Raw genomic sequence first — 20,995 nt, 5'->3', positions numbered from 1 at the left:
ACCTCATTCCTGGAATGAGGGGCTTATCTTCAGAAGAAAAGTTAAACAGGTTGTGACTACGCGCATTGGACTTCAGAAGAATGAGATATAATCTGACTGAGATGTATAAAATCCTGAGGGTACTGGATTGGATGGATACTGGGAGGATATTTCCCCTTGTGGGTGAGACTCAAACCTTTTTTTATATTCATTCATTTGGTCTAGATGTTCCTGGCTGGGCCAGCATTCATTGCCCATTCCAAATCCTCCTTGAGGAGGTGGTGGTGAGCTGCTTTCTTCCACCACTGCAACCCCCGTGGTGTAGGTACACCTTCAGTACTACTAGGGAGGAAATTCAGGATTTTGATGCAGCAACAGTGAAAGAACAGCAATATCTTTCCAAGTTAAAATGGTAGGTTACCTGCAGGGGAACCTCCAAGTGGTGGTGTCCCTATGTGCCTGTTACCTTTGACCTCCTAGATGGTAATGGTCTTAGGTTTGGAAGATGCTGCCAAAGGAATGTTGTTGAGTTCCTGTAGCATATCTTGTAGGTAGTACACATTGCTGCCACTCTGCATCAGTCGTGGAGTGAGTGATCCTCCAAGTGAGTTGTTTTTTCCTGGTCGGTATCAAGCTTTGAGTGTTGTTGGACCTGTACTTACACAGGCAAGTGGAAAGTATTCTGTTATACTCTTGACTTGCACCGTGTAGATTAGACATGCTTTGGTGAGCCAAGAAATGAGTTACGCACCACAGGATTTCGAGCCTATGACATCGTTATAACCACAGTATTTGCACCGTGAGTTCAGTTCAGTTTCTGGTCAATGGTAACCCCCTGGATGTTGACAGTGGGAAATTCAGTGATGGAAATTGGTGGCATAGCGGACAATAAAGAAGATTATATTGGATTGCAATGGGATCTTGATCAATTGGGCCAGTGGGCCGATGAGTAGCAGATGGAGTTTAATTTAGATAAATGCAAGGTAATGCATTTTGGTACATTGAACCGGGCAGGACTTACTCAGTTAATGGTAGCGCATTGGGGAGAGTTAAGAACTCTCGTAGCTTCTTGAAAGTGGAGTCACAGGCAGACAGAGTGGTGAAGAAGGCATTCAGCATGCTTGGTTTCGTTGGTCAGAACGTTGCATACAGGAGTTGGGACATCTTGTTGTAGTTGTACAAGACGTTGGTAAGGCAGCACTTGAAATACTATGTGGTGTTCTGGTCACCCTATATCAGAAAGGATATTATTAAACTAGAAAGTATGCAGAAAAAATTTTACTAGGATGCTATCGGGACTTGATGTATGAGTTATAAGGAAAGGCTGGATAGACTGGGACTTTTATTTCTGAAACGTAGAAGGCTGTGGGGTGCTCTTACAGAGGTCTACAAAGTAATGAGGGGCATAGATCACATAGACAGTCAATATATTTTCCAAAAGGTATGGGAGTCTAAAACTAGAGGGCATAGGTTTAAGGTGAGAGGGGAGAGAGACAAAAGTGTCCAGAGGGGCAATTTCTTCACACTGAGGGCGGAGAGTGTCTGGAACAAGCTGCCAGAAGTACTAATAGAGGAGGATACAATTTTGTCTTGTAAAAAGCGTTTTAAAACAGTTACATAGGGAAGATGGGTATATGGGCCAAATGTGGGTAGTTGGGACTAGCTTACGGGTTTTTTTAAAAAGTAGGGCGGCATGGACAAGGTGGGCCTAAGGGCCTGTTTCCATGCCGTGAACCTCTACGACTGTAGAATGTCATTGAATGGTGGTTAGCTTCTCTCTTGTTGGAGCTGGTAATTGTCTGGCACTTGTGTGGCGTGAATATTACTTGCCACTTGTCAGCCCAAACTTGAATATGATCCAGTTCTTGCTGTATTTGTACATAAGCTGCTTCCTTATCTCAGGAATTGTGAATGGTGCTTTACACTGTGCAATTTTCAGCGAACATCCACACTTCTGACCTTATGATGGAAGGAATGTCATGATAAAGCAGCTGAAGATATTTGGCCTAGGACACTTCCCTGAGAAACTCTTGCAATCTTGTCTTGGAACTGAGATGTTTGATCTCCCTCAACCACAACTATCTTTGTGCAAGATATGACTCCAGCCAACAGAGAATATTCCACTTGGTTCCCATTGACTCCAGTTTTGTTTACATTCCTTGTTGCTACGTTAAGTCAAATGCTGCCTTAACATTGAAGGTAGAGCTGGAGGAGGCCATTTGGCCCTTCGACCCTGCTCCGCCATTCATCACAATCATGCTATCGAGGGCTGTTAGTCTTGCCTCACTTCTTCAGTTCTGCTGTTTTCTTAATGTTAGAACCAAGGCTAAGTGATCCTAATGAAAGGCAGAGGTCTCTCTTTGAAGACAAACATGATTTTTTTTTCTAAGGGCCTGCAGTCAGAATTTTCTTGCCTGTGACCATTGGAGGCTAGGTCATTGAATTTATTCAAAGGTCAGTTAGATAAGTGTTTGTAGACCCGGCAGTCCATGGTTATTGGTGCAGACAGGAGGTGAGAAGACAACAAGATCAGCCACAATCTTATTAAATAACAGGACATGTTCAAAGGTCGAGTGGCCTACTCTTGCGCTTAAAACCTTTGTTCCCTATGTTCGCCGAATCAGTGGGCTGACATTTGAAGGGGAACTGATTCAGGTGCATTCCCATAAGAAGGATGTTGAGGGGGTAAGGTGAAGTGGAAAAATCGTGCAGGCGATTTAACCAAACCCAGAGCCTCCTGGATGCCATGAGTATAAGATGAAATGAAAAACTGTGCGGGTGACAGATGTCAGGTTGATAATACAAGTGAGAACTTGAACTTCAGTTAGGTGGGTAAGAGAATGGAACAGTTGGGTATGTTTTCTTTAGAGGTGATTGCAAGGAACATGAAAATCGCAAGGAGGGAAGGGGTCGAGATGAAATTGCTTGAGAATAATTTGTTCCTATTGGCACTAATGAGGCTAACAACTTAAGATTCTTGACAAAAGTAACATTGATAATGCAAAGAAAAGTTTTTTTTTTGCACAGCAAGGGTCAGGACCTGGAATGCATTGTCTCAATGTAATGGAGGCAGATGCTTCCGAGTCTGGGGATTGGATAAGCACTTGAAGGGAAAATGCTTTCAGGGCTACAAGAATAAAGCAGGGACGTGAAAGACTGCCATAGCGGCAATGTCACTGGCTAAGTCATACAGAAACCCAGTCTGTGCCCAGGGGACGCAGGTTGAAATCCTACCATGGCAGCTGGTGGAATTTTGAATTCAATTCAAAATTTAAAAAATATGGAATTGAAAATCTGCCGTAGAAATGATGACTGTCATCGATTGTGATAAAAATCCATTTGATCCCCTAACGTCCCATTAGAGTTGGAAAGCATATCCTTCTGGCCTGCATGCTATTCTAGATCCGTAGCCAAGTGGTCAACTTTCAGCTCAGTCTGAAATGGCCGAACAAGTCACTGCATTCAAGTTTAAGTATGGATGGGCAACAATGCTGGCCCTTTCAGATGCCCATACCCCTTGGAAAAATGGAAAATAAGTGCAACAAGCTGAGCTGTTATTGAAGAGACCTTGCATTGATGTAATGGGCCAAATGGCCTCCTCCAGTAACAGTTGTATGATTCTATGAAACTAGGAGGCTCCTCGGTAATCTGAATTTGCTGATCTCTGCTAGACAAGAAGTCGCAGATGCCAACCTTTATGATTGTGCAATTTTGGGCCAGGGTGGATTAAAAGAAGAAAGAATGTGCTGATTATGCTGCTGGATTAGAAGAAATGGGAAGGAGGAGGTTTATGTAAAGCGTAGGAATAGGTCTGAATGAGTTGTTTTTTTTTCCTTTGCTGTACATCCTGTGTAATTCCATGTACCTATTCTTGCTTCTATTCCTTTTGCAGAGTATAGTATCAAGGAGAACAGAGAACAAGCCACCCATGGTGCAATCCCTACCCCTTCTACAGATGAGTTGCAGTTTTAATGACCAGCTCGCTCCCTGTTACTCTTGATTCCATTAATGGCCAAAAATAGCAGTCTCAGTTCTGCATATACTCAAGTGAGTGAAGCAGCCATACCCCCCAGAACAAAGAAATTTCTCTTCACCTCAGTCCTAACTGACTGAACTGTTACCCTGTGACTATAACCCCTAGTTCTTGACACTCCCATCCGGAGGGGAAAGAACTCCCAGCAACTATTCTTCAAACGTTCCAAGAATTTATACTTTGTAATGAGATCATGTCTCATTCTTTCAAAGGCAAGCATAAATTCACCTTTTTGACCTCCTAGGATAGACCACTCATCCCAGGAATCAGTTAATGGACCCTTTTCACCACGACAAATGCACGTATATCCTTCCTTCCATGAGGATAAAACTGCATACAGTACTCCATGTGGTCTCCCCAAAGTCATAATATAATTGCATCAGGAGCTCCTTACTCTTATATTGCAGTCTCCTTTCAATAAAAGGTAGCATCTCTGAAGTATTTCAGAATAAATGCTCTATTTTAGCAGGTGGCTGTGTAGGTGGAGCTTTATTCTGCATCTAACCCAATGCTGTATCTATCCCGGGAGTGCTTGATAGGGATAGTGTTGCAGGAGATTTGCTCTGTATTTAACCCCCTGCTGTACCTGTCATGGGAGTGTTTGATGGGGACCCAATAGGGAGTTTTACTCTGTATCTAACCCACATGGCGTAGGTGCACCCACTATGCTGTCAGGATTTTGATCCAGCAACAGTAAAAGAAAGGTTTCAAATGGCGCCAGGTGACAGGCAAAGAAGTTTAAGAAGAGAGTTCAGGGCCGGGAAAGCTGCAGGCAAGCTAGTCGATGGTGGAATGACAAAAATCAGAGTTGGAGCAGAAGCTGCAATTGGAGAAGTGCAAAGACTTCACAGGATTATAGGGTTGGAGCAGGTTATGGAGATCGGAAAGGAAAAAATCCCATGGAGGGATCTGAAAACAAGGATGAGAATTTTAAAATTGAGGTAGTACCGGACTAGGATCCAGTAGTAGTTGTTGAATGGTGAGAATTAGTAAAGGGGCAGCAGAGTTTTAAGGTGGGCTTAAGATTATACAAAAATCAAGGAGGCAGGCTGGACATCTGAGCATTAGAACAGCCCAGATCAGAGGATGTATTAGGGAAAACTGATCCGTTAAAGGCATAGATTGACAGGTGGAGGGCAGAACTGTGTCTAGGGCGGTGGATAGAGGAGAGCCGGTGGATGTGGTCTTTCTGGATTTTCAGAAGGCGTTTGATAAGGTACCTCACAAGAGGTTACTGCAGAAGGTCAGAGGACATGGAGTTGGGGGTAGGGTGTTAGCGTGGATAGAGGATTGGTTGTCAAATAGGAGGCAGAGAGTGGGGGTCAATGGGTGCTATTCGGATTGGCGGTTGGTGACTAGTGGGGTGCCCCAGGGGTCGGTGCTGGGGCCTCAGCTATTTACCATTTATATAGATGATCTGGAGGAGGGAACCGAGTGTAGGGTGTCGAAATTTGCTGATGACACCAAGATTGGGGGAAAGGCAAATTGTGCGGAGGGTGTGGAGAGTCTGCAGAAGGATCTAGATAGGCTGGGCGAATGGGCCAGGAAATGGCAAATGGAATTTAATGTTGGCAAGTGTGAGGTGGTCCACTTTGGTAGGAAGAATGGTAGGAAGGACTATTACTTACGTGGCGAAAAACTGCAGCAGGCGACGGTGCAGAGGGACCTCGGGGTCCTTGTGCATGAGTCGCAAAAACCCAGCCTGCAAGTGCAGCAGGTGGTCAGGAAGGCGAATGGGATGCTGGCCTTCATAGCGAGGGGGATTGAATATAAAAGTAGGGAGGTCTTGCTGCAGCTGTATAGGGCATTGGTGAGGCCGCAGCTGGAGTACTGTGTGCAGTTTTGGGCGCCGCACCTGCGCAAGGATATTTTGGCCCTGGAGGGAGTGCAGAGGAGGTTTACTAGGCTGATACCGGAGTTGAGGGGGTTGAGCTATGAGGAGAGGCTGAATAAACTAGGCTTGTACTCGTTAGAGTTTAGAAGAATGAGGGGAGATCTCATTGAGACGTATAAGATGATGAATGGGATGGATAGGATAGAGGTGGAAAGACTCTTCCCGCTCAAAAAAGACAGTAGGACTAGGGGGCACAGCCTCAAGATAAAGGGGGGGCGGTTCAGAACGGAGTTGAGGAGGAACTTCTTCACTCAAAGGGTGGTGAATCTCTGGAATTCTCTGCCCGTTGAAGTGGTGGAGGCTGCCTCGCTAAATATTTTTAAGAAGCGGGTTGATGGGTTTTTGATAAGAGAGGGGATTAAGGGTTATGGGGAGAGGGCGGGAAAGTGGAACTGAGCCACGACAGATCAGCCATGATCTTATTGAATGGCGGGGCAGGCTCGAAGGGCCAGATGGCCTACTCCTGCTCCTATTTCTTATGTTCTTATGTTCTTATGTTCTTATGTTCTTATGATGTTCTGGAGTAGAGGATCCTTGGGCGAAATTTGTTATGGACAAGGAGAAAGATGACCTGCCAAAAATGGCTTTTGGTTTGTGGGAAGGCAGATTTTATTAAAGCAGGATCTGGCCAACATCAGCTGGGAACAGCTCTTTGTGGGAAAGTCTACAGTGAAGCAATAGGGAACATTCAAAAGGTAGCTGGTGAGATACAGGTTGAACATATACTCTTTAAGGTGGAACGTAGGGGAAATAAGTTCAGAGAACCCTGGATGTCTAAGTTAATTCACGATTGGATGAAGAAGAAGAGAGGTTTTTAGCAATCCAAAAGGAGCAATTCAGTTGTAGCCTTGGAACCATATACGAAGTGAAAGAGGGAACTTAAAGAAGCAATTAGGAGGGTAAAATGGGACATGAGGAAGGACTTGTGAGTAACATTAGGGAGAATCCCAAGATGTTTTATAAATACATTAAAGGGAATCGATAAACCAGAGAAAGAGTAGAGACCAAAATAAAAGCTGTGGGTGCTGGAATCTGAAACCTAAAAAGAAAATGCTGGAAATCTCAGCAGTCCTGGCAACATCAGTAAAGAGAGAAACGGGCTGATGTTTCGAGTCCAGATGACCTTTTGTAAGCGTAGAGGCCAAGGGTTCAATCTGCGTGTGAAGCCGCAGGATGTTGAAGGGGTTAAATTAAGACTTCTCTTCGGTCTTCACTCTGGAAAAGGAGAATGTAGGTACAGAATTCAGGAAAGGGAATGAAGAACTTGCAGTTTGATAAAGGAAATGGGTAGGTATTGGGGGGTCTGACAGGCTTAAAAATCAACAATTCCTTGGCGTTCCAGGCTGCTATGGGAGGCAGGAAATTGCAGGAGGTCTGACTGAATTCTTTAATTCCTCTCTGTCCACGGGGGACGAGCCAGAGTACTGAAGGACTGCTAATGTGTTTGCACTTTTTAAGATGGTGATTGAGATGAATCAGGAAATTATAGACTGGTGAATCTGACATCAATACTAAGGGAACTACTGGAGAAAATTTGAAGAAGAGAGAAAGGCATGGGTTATTTAGAGACAGTCAGTTTGCTTTTTCAGAGGGAGGTCATGCCTAACAAATTGAGTATTTTTTGAAAATGTGACCAGGTTTGTGGCTGAGGAAAGTTCTGTTGATGTAGCTTATATAGATTTCAGCAAAACTTTTGACAAGGGGCAAGGTGGCAGAGTGATTAGCACTGCTGCCTCACAGCACCAGGGACCTGTTTCCGATTCCCGGCTTGGGTCATTCTGTGCAGAGTCTGCACGTTCTCCCTGTGCCTGCGTGGGTTTCCTCTGGGTGCTCTGGTTTCCTCCCACAGTCCAAAAAACATGGTTAGATGCATTAGCCCTGCTAAATTCTTCCTTGGTGTACCCGAACAGCTGCCAGCATATGGCGACAAGGGGATTTTCACAGTAACTTCAATGCAGTGTTACTGTAAGCCTACTTGTGACAATAAATAAACTTTAAAATCCGAGAGACTGATTGAGAAGGTTAAAGCACGTGGCATTCAGGGAAATTTGGCAAGATGGATCAGAAACTGGCTTTGTCTTAGGGCACAATGAGTAGGGACAGCTGTTTGAGTGACCAGAGGCCAGTGTCCAGCGGTGTGCCACAAGGATCAGTACTGTGGGATCTTATTGTTTGTTATATACATAAATGGCATACATAAAAATGTGGAACGAGTGTTAAGTTGCAGACACCAAGATTGGTAGGATGGCTAGCAAAGAAGAGGATGGTTCTAGGTTACAGGAAGATATAGATGGGTTGGTCCGATGGGCAGAATATTGGAAAATGGTATTTAACCCTAATAAGTCTGAGATGATGCACCTTGGTTAAGAAACAAGATGAATAGCAGGTCATTTGATAGCTCAGAGGGACCTTGGGGTAATTGTTCACAGATCCCTGAAGGTGCAGAGTAGGTGAACAGGCTAATTAAGAAAGCATATGGGACACTTGCTTTTATCAGTCGTATGGAATATAAGTGCAAGGAGGTAATGTTAGAGTTATACGGAGAGCATTGGTTAGACCACAGCTGGAGTACTGCATGTAGTCCTGGTCATTTCACTATAGGAAGAATATGATAACACTAGAGGGAATACTGAGGAAGTTCACCAGGATGTTGCCCAATAGAGCACTTGAGCTAGAATGAGAGACTGGATAGGTTTGTACTTTTTTTAGGGCAGAGAAGGGTGAGGGAGGCCAGAATTGAGGTGCAACAGATTATGAGGGGTACAGACAGCATGAGTAGGGAGCAGCTGTTTCTGTTGGTTGAGGGATCAATCATGAGGGAGCACAGTTTTAGGGGAAACTTATAGGAGATTCAGAGGGGATTTGAGAAAAAGCTTTTCACTCGGAGGGTGATGGGAACCTGGAATGGACTGTCTGGAATGGTAGTCGAGGCCGAAAACCTTACAACCTTTAAAAAATATTTGCATAAACAGCTGAAATATCATAACTTTCAAGGATATGGGATTAGTGCACCTTTTGTGGCAGTTATTCTCGATGCAGACTTGATGGGCCCTAGGTCCTTTTCTGCGCTGTATGATGCTCTGTTACCACGTTCTAGAATTCTCTGCCATGGGAAACAATTTAATATTGTCCACTTTATCTCTTCCCATTATCATTTTGTACACCTCTGTCAAGCCACCCCTCAGCCAACTTTGTTTCAAGGAAAATAACCCCAACTTATCCAATCTGTCTTCATGGCTACCCTTTTCTAGCCCTGGTTACATTCTTGTAAACCTTCTCTGCACCCAGTCTTTCCTGTATTGTGTTGACCAGAAATATGTGGGTTAGGTGGATTGTATGTGAATTGAGTCACCATTGAGTCTCCAAAGATGTGCGGGTGGGGTGGATTGGCCATGCTAAATCGCCCCATAGTGTCAGAGGATTAGTAGGTAGTTAATAGGTAGGGTTATGGAGGTAAGGACTGGGTGGGATTGTGATCGGTGCAGAGTTGATGAGCCAAATGGCCGCCTCCTGGACTGTAGGGATTCTATGAGAACTGCACAGAATACTCCAGCTGTGCTCCTGTGAAGTTACCTCTTTGACAAATTTTTCTTTTGGCTTTCTGCGTGAAATGCTCTCTAATTCTACACCTCAGAGTATTCTAATCTCTCAATGATGCAAGTAAATGAAGTTGTTCGTTTACAGAGTGGATTTTTGGACAATGATGTTAGGCTCCCATGCCAAGTTAACAAACTGTGCTGAAGCAGTTGATGGAATCTTTGAGAATTCCTGATGTCTTTTTGCATTGTTTTTACATTCTTATCCTCTTATCAGAACACAAGATTTGTACGCGGTGTCCTTGGCCAATATTATCCCCCCACACAGACACCAACATCAATATAATAGATGATCTGGCCATCAGCAAAGTTGCTTTTTTCTGGGATCTTTCTGTTTGCAAATTGTCTGCAGCAAAGATCTACATTGCAACAGTGACCGAGCTTCAGAAGAGATCCACGGGCTGTTAAAACACTTTGGGATGTCCTGAAGTTGTAAAGGGGGTCAAAGAGATGCAAGTTTTTTAATTTCATATCTCTTATCATCAGTGTAGTGTATAGAATGAGGGTAAGTTGCTCGGCCCTAGGACAAATTGTGGTTCCCTCACAATACCCACAGAGAGAAAAAGAGCAAGGAAGTCAAATAAAATCTGGAATTAAAAGCTGGTCGCAGTAATGGTGACCATGAAACTATCATCACTTGCTGTGACCCATAATCATGTGCTTGATTCTGAACTGCCCTCTGAAATGGCAGAGCGAGCTACTCAGTTCACATACAATTAAGAATGAGCAGCAAATGCTGGCCTCAGCAGTGACTTCCCACATTCCAGAAAAGAATAGAGAAAGTAAAGCAAAGCCTTATCAACCTCCTCTTATGTCTGTCTTGCAAGGTGGGTCAGAAAGAGACCCAGGGTTCACATACGCACATCTTTTAGAGATGGCATAAATTAAGCTGTTTTTCATTTCAAATATAGAAGGGATCTTTTGGTTTTAATGATGGAGGAGTTTTAAAATCACTTATGTCCAAGCTGGAGTATTGTGTCTCATCCTGGGCATCACACTTTAACCTGGTGTTGTGAGACTTCTTACTGTGTTTACCCCAGTCCAACGCCGGTATCTCCACATCATCACCACACTTTAGGACAATGGTCAAGATTCCAGAGAGGGTACATATGAAATCAAATCTAGTGAAGTACTGTCAAAGTTTGGTGAGTGACAAACCCCCACGAACAGCAATATAATGACTTAACCATTTTTTTTAGTGGTATTGGTGGAGTGGTGCTTCTTTTCACATGGAGCCATGTAATCTTCTGTGACCAGCAGAGAGGATTCGTTTTAACCTTTTGTCCAAAACGCAGCCTTTCCAAAACGCAGCACAAAGTTGGGAGTCCTCAGTTTGGTGGGAAGATGAGAGAAACTGGCTTCTTGTTCTTTCAGCTGGAGAAGATCACCTGAAATTATCATGAGAGTTGTTCAACATCATTGAAGAGTTTTGATAGAGTAAATAAGGAAACGTTGCTTCCAGTGACAGGATGATCAGTCACCGGAGCTCACCGATTTAAGACAATTGGTGAAATAAGCTGGGATGATAAGGGAAATGTTTTTACTGGTGAGTTACTGTGATTCCCCTTCCCAGCCTTTTGTGTAGCAATCATATTTTACAAATATCTCCTGATTATGGAAAAGGTTTTGGGATGGACTAATTGGATGGCTCTCTTAAAAAGCACCAACATAGATCCAAATGGCTGAATAGTCTTTGCTGTATGATTCTCGGCCAGTTGCCCCAGTTAGAGTGAGTGGGTCAGGGAAAATGGACTGTGCCTTTAAGCGTGGCAGTGTGCAGCATAATTGTTAAATTGAACAATAGAAAGCCTGTTAAAGGAGACCATGAAAAGTGGTGTCAGGAGGCAGCAATCTCCAGCCAGCAGCCTGACAAAAGGGGCACTGTTTCTTTAAAGGAGGACCCAAAGCTGTGATTCCAGAAAGTAATGGGATCCTGCATGGGGTAACAACAGGGCCAGTGTTACTTAAATGAGCCATTGTACAAGTGAGATCAAAGGACCACTTGTTTGTCCAGCCAAAACATTGGGCTTCTTGACCAGAGAGAGGGGAGGAAAGTTCAGCTCCACATACTTGAGCTCATCAAAATCTGCTGCATGTATCCTAACTTGCTCGAAAACCCATTCATCTCCTATGCTTGCTGAACTACATTGGCTCCCACTCTGGCTGCAGTTCATTTTGGAAGTTCTCATCTTTGTTTTGAAATCCCTCCATGGTCCACCTCTGGCCCAACAATCCATTCAGACCTTTGCACTCCGTCGTTCTTTTGCACCCCTCATTTTATTTTGGTCCGCCATGAACAACCAAACTTCCAAAACACAAATATGCTCATGAAAGTTCTCTCTGCCATTGTTCACTCCTCCTTCTTGAAAACAGGCCACTATGATTAAACCTTGGGCTTGCCTGTTCTGAAATCATCATGTGTGATTCAGTGTTGGCTTGTTAGATAGTATTCCTATGAAATAAGACCATAAGATATAGGAGCAGAATTAGGCCACTTGGCCCATCCAGTCTTCTCTGCCATTCAATCATGGCTGACTTTTTTTTCTCTCTCATCTCCATTCTCCTTCCTTTTCCCCATACCCCTCTATCCCGTTATTAATCAAGAAACTACCTACCTCTGTCTTAAAGTCATTCAATGACCTGGCCTCCACAGCCTTCTGCAGCAAAGAGCTCCACAGATTCATCACTCTCTGGCTAAAAAAATTCCTCCTCATCTGTTTTAAGGGATCATCCCTTTAGCCTGAAGTTGTGCCCTCTGGTTCTTGTTTCTCCTACTAATGTAAACATCCTCTCCACGTCTATCCAGCCCTTCCAGTATCCTGTAATTTTCAATAAGATCGCTCCTCATCCCTCTCAATTCTAACGAGTACAGATCCAGAATCCTCAACCATTCATCGTACGACAAGCTCTTCATTCCACGGATCATTCTTGTGAACCTCCTTACGACACGAAGATGAGTGGAAAAGCGACTTGCGTGGTGGACGCGGAAAGTCTGCAGAGAGATCTGGATAGGCTGAGTGAGTGGGCGAGGACCTGGCAGATGGAGCATAACGTTAGCAAATGTGAGGTTATCCACTTTGGAAGAAATAATAGTAGGAGGGAATATTATTTAAAGGGTGAAAAGCTGCAGCATGCTACAGTGCAGAGGGACCTGGGGGTCCTTGTGCACGAATTGTAAAAACCCAGTCTGCAGGTGCAGCAGGTGATCAAGAAGACGAATGGAATGTTGGCCTTTATAGCGAGGGGGATAGAATATAAAAGCAGGGAGGTCTTGCTGCAACTGTACAGGGTACTGGTGAGGCTGCGAGTGGAGTACTGTGTGCAGTTTTGGTCCCCTTATTTGCAAAAGGAAATATTGGCCTTGGAGGGAGTACAGAGAAAGTTCACCAGGCTGATACTGGAGATGATGTTTTGTCTCTTTTACTTTGCAGGTGCTTCGGTCCACCTTGTTGTCTAACGAGGAGCATGCACATGGTGGGTCATGCGTGGGCTGCTCTTGGATGTTTCGCGAGTGGCCTAGTACTTTGCGTCGTTTGTGTATGCTTAAAACTGGACCCAGTAAAAAGTCTGACAACACCAGGTTTTAGTCCAACCGATTTATTTGAGGCCAGAACTCTCCATTCACCTGAAGAAGAGGGAAACCCCTCGAAAGCTAGTGAGTTTACTATCAAATAAATCGGTTGGACTAAAACCTGGTGTTGTCAGACTTTTTACCGCGTTTACCCCAGTCCAACGCCGGCATATCCACATTAAAACTGGACCAGCAGATGGGCACCACAACAGCTCAGTGACTCACTGCTAGCTGTGCAGGTACATGGATTTGGGCCAGTGTCTGTGGGAGTTTGCGCATTCTCCCTGTGGATGCGTGGGTTTCCTCCGGGTGCTCTGGTTTCCTCCCACACACCAAAGATGTGCTGTTAGGCTGATTGGTATAACAAATTGTCCCTAAATTATTCTCCCCTGAATCTGGTTTCCAATGGGGGTACCATAAGCATAGACATGGGTCAAGGGAGGTGTAGGAAGAATACATTGTTAAGATGGCAGTGCGGGCTCGTTGGGCCGAAGGGCGTGTTTCCCGTGCTATGTTGTTCTTTGTATGAGGGTGTTAGCTTATGAGGAGAGATTAAATAGGCTGGGCTTGTACTTGGAGTTTAGAAGGCTGAGGGGGATCTTATAGAGACTTACAAGATAATGAAGGGGCTAGATAGGGTAGAGGTAGAGGTTTCTGCTTAGAAAGGAAAACAGAACTAGAGGGCACAGCCTCAAAGTAAGGTGGGGGGGGTGGGCGCGGTTTAGAACGGAGTTGAGGAGGAACTTCTTCACTTAAAGGGTGGTGAATCTCTGGAATTCTCTGCCCATTGAAGTGGTGGAGGCTACTTCATTGAATATATTTAAGTCACGGGTAGATAGATTTCTGATAGACAAGGGAATTAAGGGTTATGGGGAGAAAGCAGGAAAGTGCAACTGATCCTCTTCAGATCAGCCGTGATCTTATTGAATGGTGGGGCATTCTCGAAAGGCTAAATGGCCTACTCCTGCTCCTATTTCTTATATTCTTTGGACCCTTTCCAAGATCAGCATATCCTTCCTTAGATATGGGGCCCAAAACTGCTCTCAGTACTCCAAATGGGCCAGAGTCTTATACAGCCTCAGAAGTACATCCGTTTTGTTATATTCTACATGAGTGCTTAAATCCCTTGGATGATCAGTTAAAAGGTGCCATTTAAATACAAGTTGTTCTGGACATACTGTGTCAGCTCTCTTTGGGTGAGTGTCATTATTGTCCTTCTCAGCGTTGCTTCTGTCTGCAGAGCCCAGTGTTGACAATCCCTCGGTCTCTTCCGTTAAATTGCTTCCCCTGCACGTGGAGCAGCCTCACTCAATCGGTGCATGCATGGATGGGCTACTCCAGCATTAAGACATCACTGCCACATCACGTTTTGCCCACCAAATTTCTCGTGCTTTGTTGTTCTTCTGGCTTGCTCTATTGTGTGCTGAGCACTACCAGCTCATTGGATATTGTTGAAGGCAAGTCTCATCTGACCAACTGGATTTGAGTTCTGCAATGAAGGAGTGGAGCATTGTTGAGGGGATTGTGATTGTTGTACATTTGTCCTTTGATAAGTGTCAGTAATGTTTGCAATACTAGCTCATTATATGACAGGAGCAAGTATCTGCATAGAAAAAATATTGGCAAATGGACAGAAAGCAGAAATGTTGCAGTCCAGAATGAAACTATTCGGCCCATTGCTGTAAAAGCATAAAATATAGGAGTAAAAGTAGATTGCATAGCCATCAAGCTTGCTGTGCCATTCAGTAAGCTCATGGCTGATCTTGGACTTCAACTCCATTTCCCACATGCTCCTATATCCCTTAATTCCATGAGATACCAAGAATTTATCTCAATGTGAAATGTACTCAACGATGGAACACCGTCAACACTCGGGTTAGAGAATTCAAATATGCGCAACACTCTGAGTGAAGAAATATCTCCTCATCTCAGGCCTAAATGATTTGTCCCTTAGAACATAAGGACTAAGAGCAGGACTAGGCTATCTGGCCCTCAATCCTGCTGTGCCATCCAATAAGATCATGGTTAATCTGTCTGTGGACTCAGCTTCACCTACCCACACACTCACTATAACCCTTTATTTGCTTTACTGTTCAAAAATCTATGTATCCTTGCCTTAAAGACATTCAACGAGAGAGCCTCACTGGGCAGGGAATTTCACAGATTCACAACCCTTTGGGTGAAAGAAATTCATCCTCAACTTAGTCCTAAATCTGCTCCCCCTTATTTCGAGGCTATGCACCAAAGTTTGAGTTTCACCTACCAGTGGAAACAAGCTCCCTGCTTCTATCTCATCTATTCCCTTCACAATCTATAAGATTCCCCCTTCATTCTTCTAAATTCCAATGAGTACAGTCCCAATCTATTCAGTCTGGCCTTATAAGCCAACCGTCTCAACTCCAGAATCAAGCTAGTGAATCTCCTCTGCGTCCCCACCAGTACAGTACATCCATTCTCAAGGAGACCAGAACTGTATGCAGTGCTACAGGTGAGGCCTTCCAAGCACCTTATCCAGCTGCAACATAACCACCCTGTTTTTGAACTCCATTAATTGAAAAAATATTTAGCCTGAGTCTTTTATAGGATTCCTGAAAAATGGAGACAATCTCTCAGCATCCACCCCACCAAACCCATTCAGAATCCTGCAGGCTGCAATGAGATCACCTCTCATTCTTCTAAATTCCAAAGAGTATAAACCCAGTTTACGCAGCCTCATCATAGGACAATTCTCTCATCCAGGGACAAATCGAGTGATTATTTCCTGTGCTGCCTAAAGTTCAAGTGTATCGTTTAAATGTGGAGACTAAAACTGCACACTGTAATCCATTTGCATTCTCGTCAAAACCCTATACAACCTCAACAAGACTTATTTATTCTTGTGCTTCAATCCCCTTGCGATCAAAGTCAACATTTCCAAAAAACATTTGATTAGGGAACACATAAAAGACTACTTCAAGATAAGAGCCCGTGGTTTTGGGGTAGTATATTAACATGGATAGAGGATTGGCGAAATAATAGAAGACAGCGAGTTGGGATCAGAGGTGCACTTTCAGAATGGCAACATGTAACTAGTGGAGTGCCACAGTGATCGTTGCTGTTCCACAATTATTTACAATATAAATGACTTGGACGAGGAAAGTGAAATTGCCAAGTTTGAGGATGACACAAAAATATAAATATAGAAAATAGGAACAAGAGAATCTATATTCAATTCTGAGTATGCTAGTCAGCCCTTTGACCTTGCTCTGCTATTCATTATGGTCAGGGTTGATCATCCAACTCAGCAACCCGTGACCATGTTCTTCCCCCGCAACCCCTTTTAATTCCTTTAGCCTCAACAGATGTATGTAATTCTTTCTTGAAAATGTACAACATTTTGGCCTCAACTGATTTCCGTGATAGAGAATTCAATAGGCTCACACTCTTTGGGTGAAAAAATTAGAGGTGGCATGGTGGCACAGCAGTTAGAACTGCTGCCTCACAGTGCCAGGGACCCCGGGTTCAATTCCGGCCTCGGGTCACTCGCTGTCTGTGTGGAATTTGCAGATTTTCTGAGTCTGTGTGGGTTTCCTCTGGGTGCTCCAGTTTCTTCCCACAGTCCAAAGATGTGCGGGTTAGGTTGATTGGCTGTTCTAAATTGATCCTAGTGTCAGGGTAAATACGTGGGGTTATGGAATAGGGCCTGGGTGGGATTGTGGTCCGTGCAGACTCAATGGGCCAAATGGCCTCCTTCTGCACTGTAGGGATTCTGATTTCTCCTCATTATTTTTCTCATGCATAACACACCATTTGCCTGCCTAGTTGCTTGTTGCACCCTCAGGAAAACTTTATGTTCCTTGTAGAAGCACATCTAAGTTTCTTTGAGCATCAATACTTAGAAATTTCACAAGTATTTACAAAAATATATTCTGCCTTTTTATTCTTACGACCAAAGTCAATATCTTCACATTTCCCTAAATGGAATTCTGTCTACCATCTTGTTACCCACTCACCTAACCTTCTGTCTATATCCCACTACAGCCTCTTTGTGCCCTACCCCCAACTTACCTTTCCACTTGGTATCATCAGAAAACCTAGATACATTACTTCTTTTTGCTTCATCCAAGGGATTGATATAGATCGTAAGTAACTGAAGCCCACCACTGATCGTTGCAACACTCAGCTATCTTTTTTAAATTCGTTTTACAGGATGTGGGCATTGCTGGCTACACCAGCATTTGTTGCCCATCCTTAGTTGCCCTTCAGAAGGTGATGGTGAGCAGCTGTCCGAAACAGCTGCAGGCTCTGAGGTGTAGGTACATTCACAGTATTGTTAGGGAGGGAAGTCTAGCAATAATGAAGGAACACAATATATTTCCAAGTCAGGATGGTGAGTGCTCTGGCAGGGGAAATTCCAGATGCTGGTGATCGCAGGCGTCTGCTGTTCTTGACATCCCATATGGTTGTGGGTTTGGAGGCGTACCTAAGGAGCCTTGGTGAGTTCATGTCGTGCATCTTGTGGATGGTATACATGGCTGTCACTGTTCGTCGGTGGTGGAGGGATTGAATATTTGTGGAAAGGTAGAAATCAAATGGGCTGCTTTGTACTGGATGGTGTCGAGCTTCTTGAATGTTGGAGCTGCAATCATATATATTCCAATACAATCCTGACTTACGCCTCGTAGATCGTGAGCAGGCTTAGGGAGTCAGGAAATGAGTTACTCCCGGAGGATTTCCACACAACACACTAGAGAGTACCTTCAGTGGCAAGACTGGTCTTTGTCTCTGCATGTGCCGTGCGGTGGGCACTCCACCCAACATGGTCATGCAGAGGGACATCTGAGTCAGGTGGGTTTGGTCAAGCTGAGGCCGGTTATGTTTTTTCCCTCTTGTTCATTCCATCACTACCTGCCTTAGTCCCAGTCTAGCAATTATGTCCATCAGGAACTAACCAACTCGGTCTGTGGTAATATTACCAAATTACTTTTGGTGATAGACATTGAAATCTCCTACCCAGAGTGCATAATGTGCCCTTGCCAACTTTATGGTTCCTCCAAGTGGTATTCAATATGGAAAAGTGCTGATTCTTCAGCTGATGAGGGGGATGATAAATAGTAATCAGCAAGATGTTTCCTTGTCCATTTTTGACCTGATGCAATGAGATTTCATGGTGTCTGGAGTTAATGTTGAGGATTCCCAGGGCATCTCCCTAACAATTGTATACCAGTGCTGTCTCACTACCTCTTTTGATCATGGTGTCTGTGTAGGCATTATGTGAAGGTATGAACCCAACAGCATGACTATGTTAGCCTTGACTTGCGTATGAGATAGCTCTCGAAATATTGGCACATGTTGGCAGATATTGTGATGACCCTTACAGGGTCAACATGTTGAGTTTGCCGTTGTCATTTCCCATGCTATGTCAATGCCAGGTAGTCCATGGTTTGATCTGGTTTGACTCCTGTGAGACTTTTAACTGGCTTGATACAACTGAGTAAATTTCTCGGCCGTTTCATAGGGCATTTAAAATTTAAGCACGTTCCTTTTGGCTCTGGAGTCACATGTAGGCCAGACCAGGTAAGGACAACAGATTTCCTTCCCTAAAGGACATCAGTGAATCAGATGGGTTTTTATGAAAATTGACAATGTTTTTGTGGCCATCAGTAGGCTTTTAATTCCATAATTCTTTATTGAATTCAATTTCCTCCACCTGCAGTGATGGGATTCGAACCTGGGTGCACAGAGCATTATAGAACCTTGGGTCACTGGATTACTGCACCAGCGATTAATACTGCTGCCTCCCCATTTTAATCATTGGTGCCTGCGATTTATGTATTCAAGGGAAATGGGGGCTGGGCGAGGAAGTGGAATTGTGATTGAAGGTTAACCATTATCTCATTGAATGGCTCCTACCTCTTGATTCCCCAATGACAACCTCTCCTTGATTGGCTTTCTTTGATTTGCTCAAAATTGAGGGTTTCAACAAAGGTGGGAGAAAGCAACTGGTTTCATTGGCGGAAGCATTATTAATCAGAGAATCTAGATTGGAACAAAGTAGTGGAAAAACCTGGAAATCTTTTTAAAAAATGTGGCAAGCATTCTGGAAAATGCTGCGTGAATGGTGGCAGCAGATCGAATTCCAACATTGTAAGTGGAATTGGATGTATATTCAACAGGGAAAGGAGGAGGGCAGTGAGACAAATAGTGTTCTTAGAGGACACAATGCAGAGTGACCTGTGTTGTATGACCCTTCGCTCTTGTGTTGTACTGGATTTTATAGCAATGAGCAGTATCACTTTGCTCCATTAGCGTGGTGTGTTTTACAACAGTTAGAGGAATTCCTTCAGTCACCGGCTCGGTCTTCAATTTAACATCCGTGTCTTTGGATGCAGTTTTTATACATTTTGTTTTGATTTCTGCTGTGGCTTAGTGTTGAACATGTTTTTATTGCTAACTCGCTCATTTAGAACCTTTTTTAGTACTTTGAAGTTGCTGTGTAAATTCAAGTTATTCACTAACGAGTGGAAGTATTTAGCAGATCCGGTAGCTTCTGTGGAGCGAAAAACGAGCTAACGTTTCAGAGTTGGCCACCTTTCATCAGAAATGTCAAGTCCATTTCTCTCTCTAGAGAAGCTGCCAGATCACAGCATTTGCAGCATTTTTGTTGCATTTCAGATTTGAACTGCCCACAGTACTTTGCTTTGGCTGTAAAATGGTGCGTCTTTGTTTTCCCCCACCTGTTGTCACTCTTGTTCTTTCTTCTTGTTACAGGGATCTGCAGCGGTTCGGTGCTGCTCACAGAGGTAAGCAAACTCCACGCTCCATTCATTAACCACCCACTCCCTCTTCCCACTTCCTCTCCCCACTTTCCCATCAGCAGCTCCCAAGATCGCAGCTTGTTAGTGTCAGTTGGCACTGCTTTTGCAGAGCTCCCAGTTCGCTGCCCACTGCCGCTTCAGTGTCATTCCAGGGCAGAGTAGCAGGGAGGTCTGACTCCGCATGTAACTCGACTGTCTTGCTGATCTGGCAGAGCCCTGTAAGGCCCCATGCTTCTGTTGTAGAGTGAGACTTTTGCAATAATGTGTGGCAAGGTTGTTCCAACCACTCGAAATAATGGTTTGAACTGATAATTTGATTGTCATGATTCCTCAGGGATTATTGCATGGTTTGAAATCCATGACTGCCAGTATGTGATGCTATTTGGAAAGAAGGTAGTGAGGCTACAGAAATTAAATAGTTTTTAAAATAAGTTAAAGTATTGCCAGAGCAGAGAGATCTTCATGTTCATGTACACTAATCCACAAATGTATAGAGCAAGTTAAGGCTGTGCGAGACCTCTCAGGACTGTGAATTTCATGACTTGTGACATGGAGGACAAGGAGGAAGTTCTGCTAAACTTTAATATATCACTGGTCAAACTTAAACTGGCAGTGTGTCAAAATTCTGATCACAGCATTTTGAGTAGAATATAGCCAAGGCACAAATTGGGAGTAGGGATAGGCTGTTTGACCCCTCGAACCTGCTCAACCATTCAGTAAGATTGTGGCTGATCTGATTGTGGCCTTAACTCCAGATTCTGCCTTCTCCCCAACTAACCTTTGGCTTTCCTGTTAGTCAAACATCTGTCTACCTCTGCCTTGGAGAGAGTGCAGAAGAGTAGTACTTGATTTCAGTTGCCTCGAGCGTTTGGATTGTCCACCTTAGAGCAGAGAAAGTTAAGAAGAGATTCTACACGTGCTCAAAATGCCATGGGGGGACAAGAGGTGCCAGAAGTGGAGTAAATAGGGGGAAACTATTTCCATTGACAAGACCGTGAATACAGTAGGAAGTCTCACAACACCGGGTTAAAGTCCAACCAGTTTATTTGATTGTAAACCCACAAACTTTCGGGGTTTGCCCTTTGGCAGGTGAGTAGAGTGTTCTGGTGTCAGAGCTTACAAAAG

At 44.0% G+C, this 20,995-nt stretch overlaps 1 protein-coding gene across 7 annotated transcripts in view; it reads left to right on the top strand.

Annotated features, from left to right (window-relative positions):
* zfp91 (ZFP91 zinc finger protein, atypical E3 ubiquitin ligase) overlaps window positions 1-20,995 on the top strand; it is a 69,222-nt gene that overhangs the window by 8,858 nt on the left and 39,369 nt on the right. For all 7 annotated transcript variants that reach the window (XM_080201861.1, XM_080201862.1, XM_080201860.1 and 4 more), the window contains exon 3: window positions 19,824-19,855. In XM_080201861.1, coding sequence (XP_080057987.1) covers window positions 19,824-19,855 — 32 coding nt within the window. The remainder of the gene's footprint in view (window positions 1-19,823; window positions 19,856-20,995) is intronic.

Source organism: Carcharhinus amblyrhynchos, chromosome 13, assembly GCF_965287045.1.
Source record: "Carcharhinus amblyrhynchos chromosome 13, sCarAmb.v2.hapA, whole genome shotgun sequence".
NCBI classification, from domain to species: domain Eukaryota; kingdom Metazoa; phylum Chordata; class Chondrichthyes; order Carcharhiniformes; family Carcharhinidae; genus Carcharhinus; species Carcharhinus amblyrhynchos.
The sequence above is the reverse complement of the archived record's forward strand: the minus strand, read 5'-3'. Positions and strand labels throughout refer to the sequence as shown.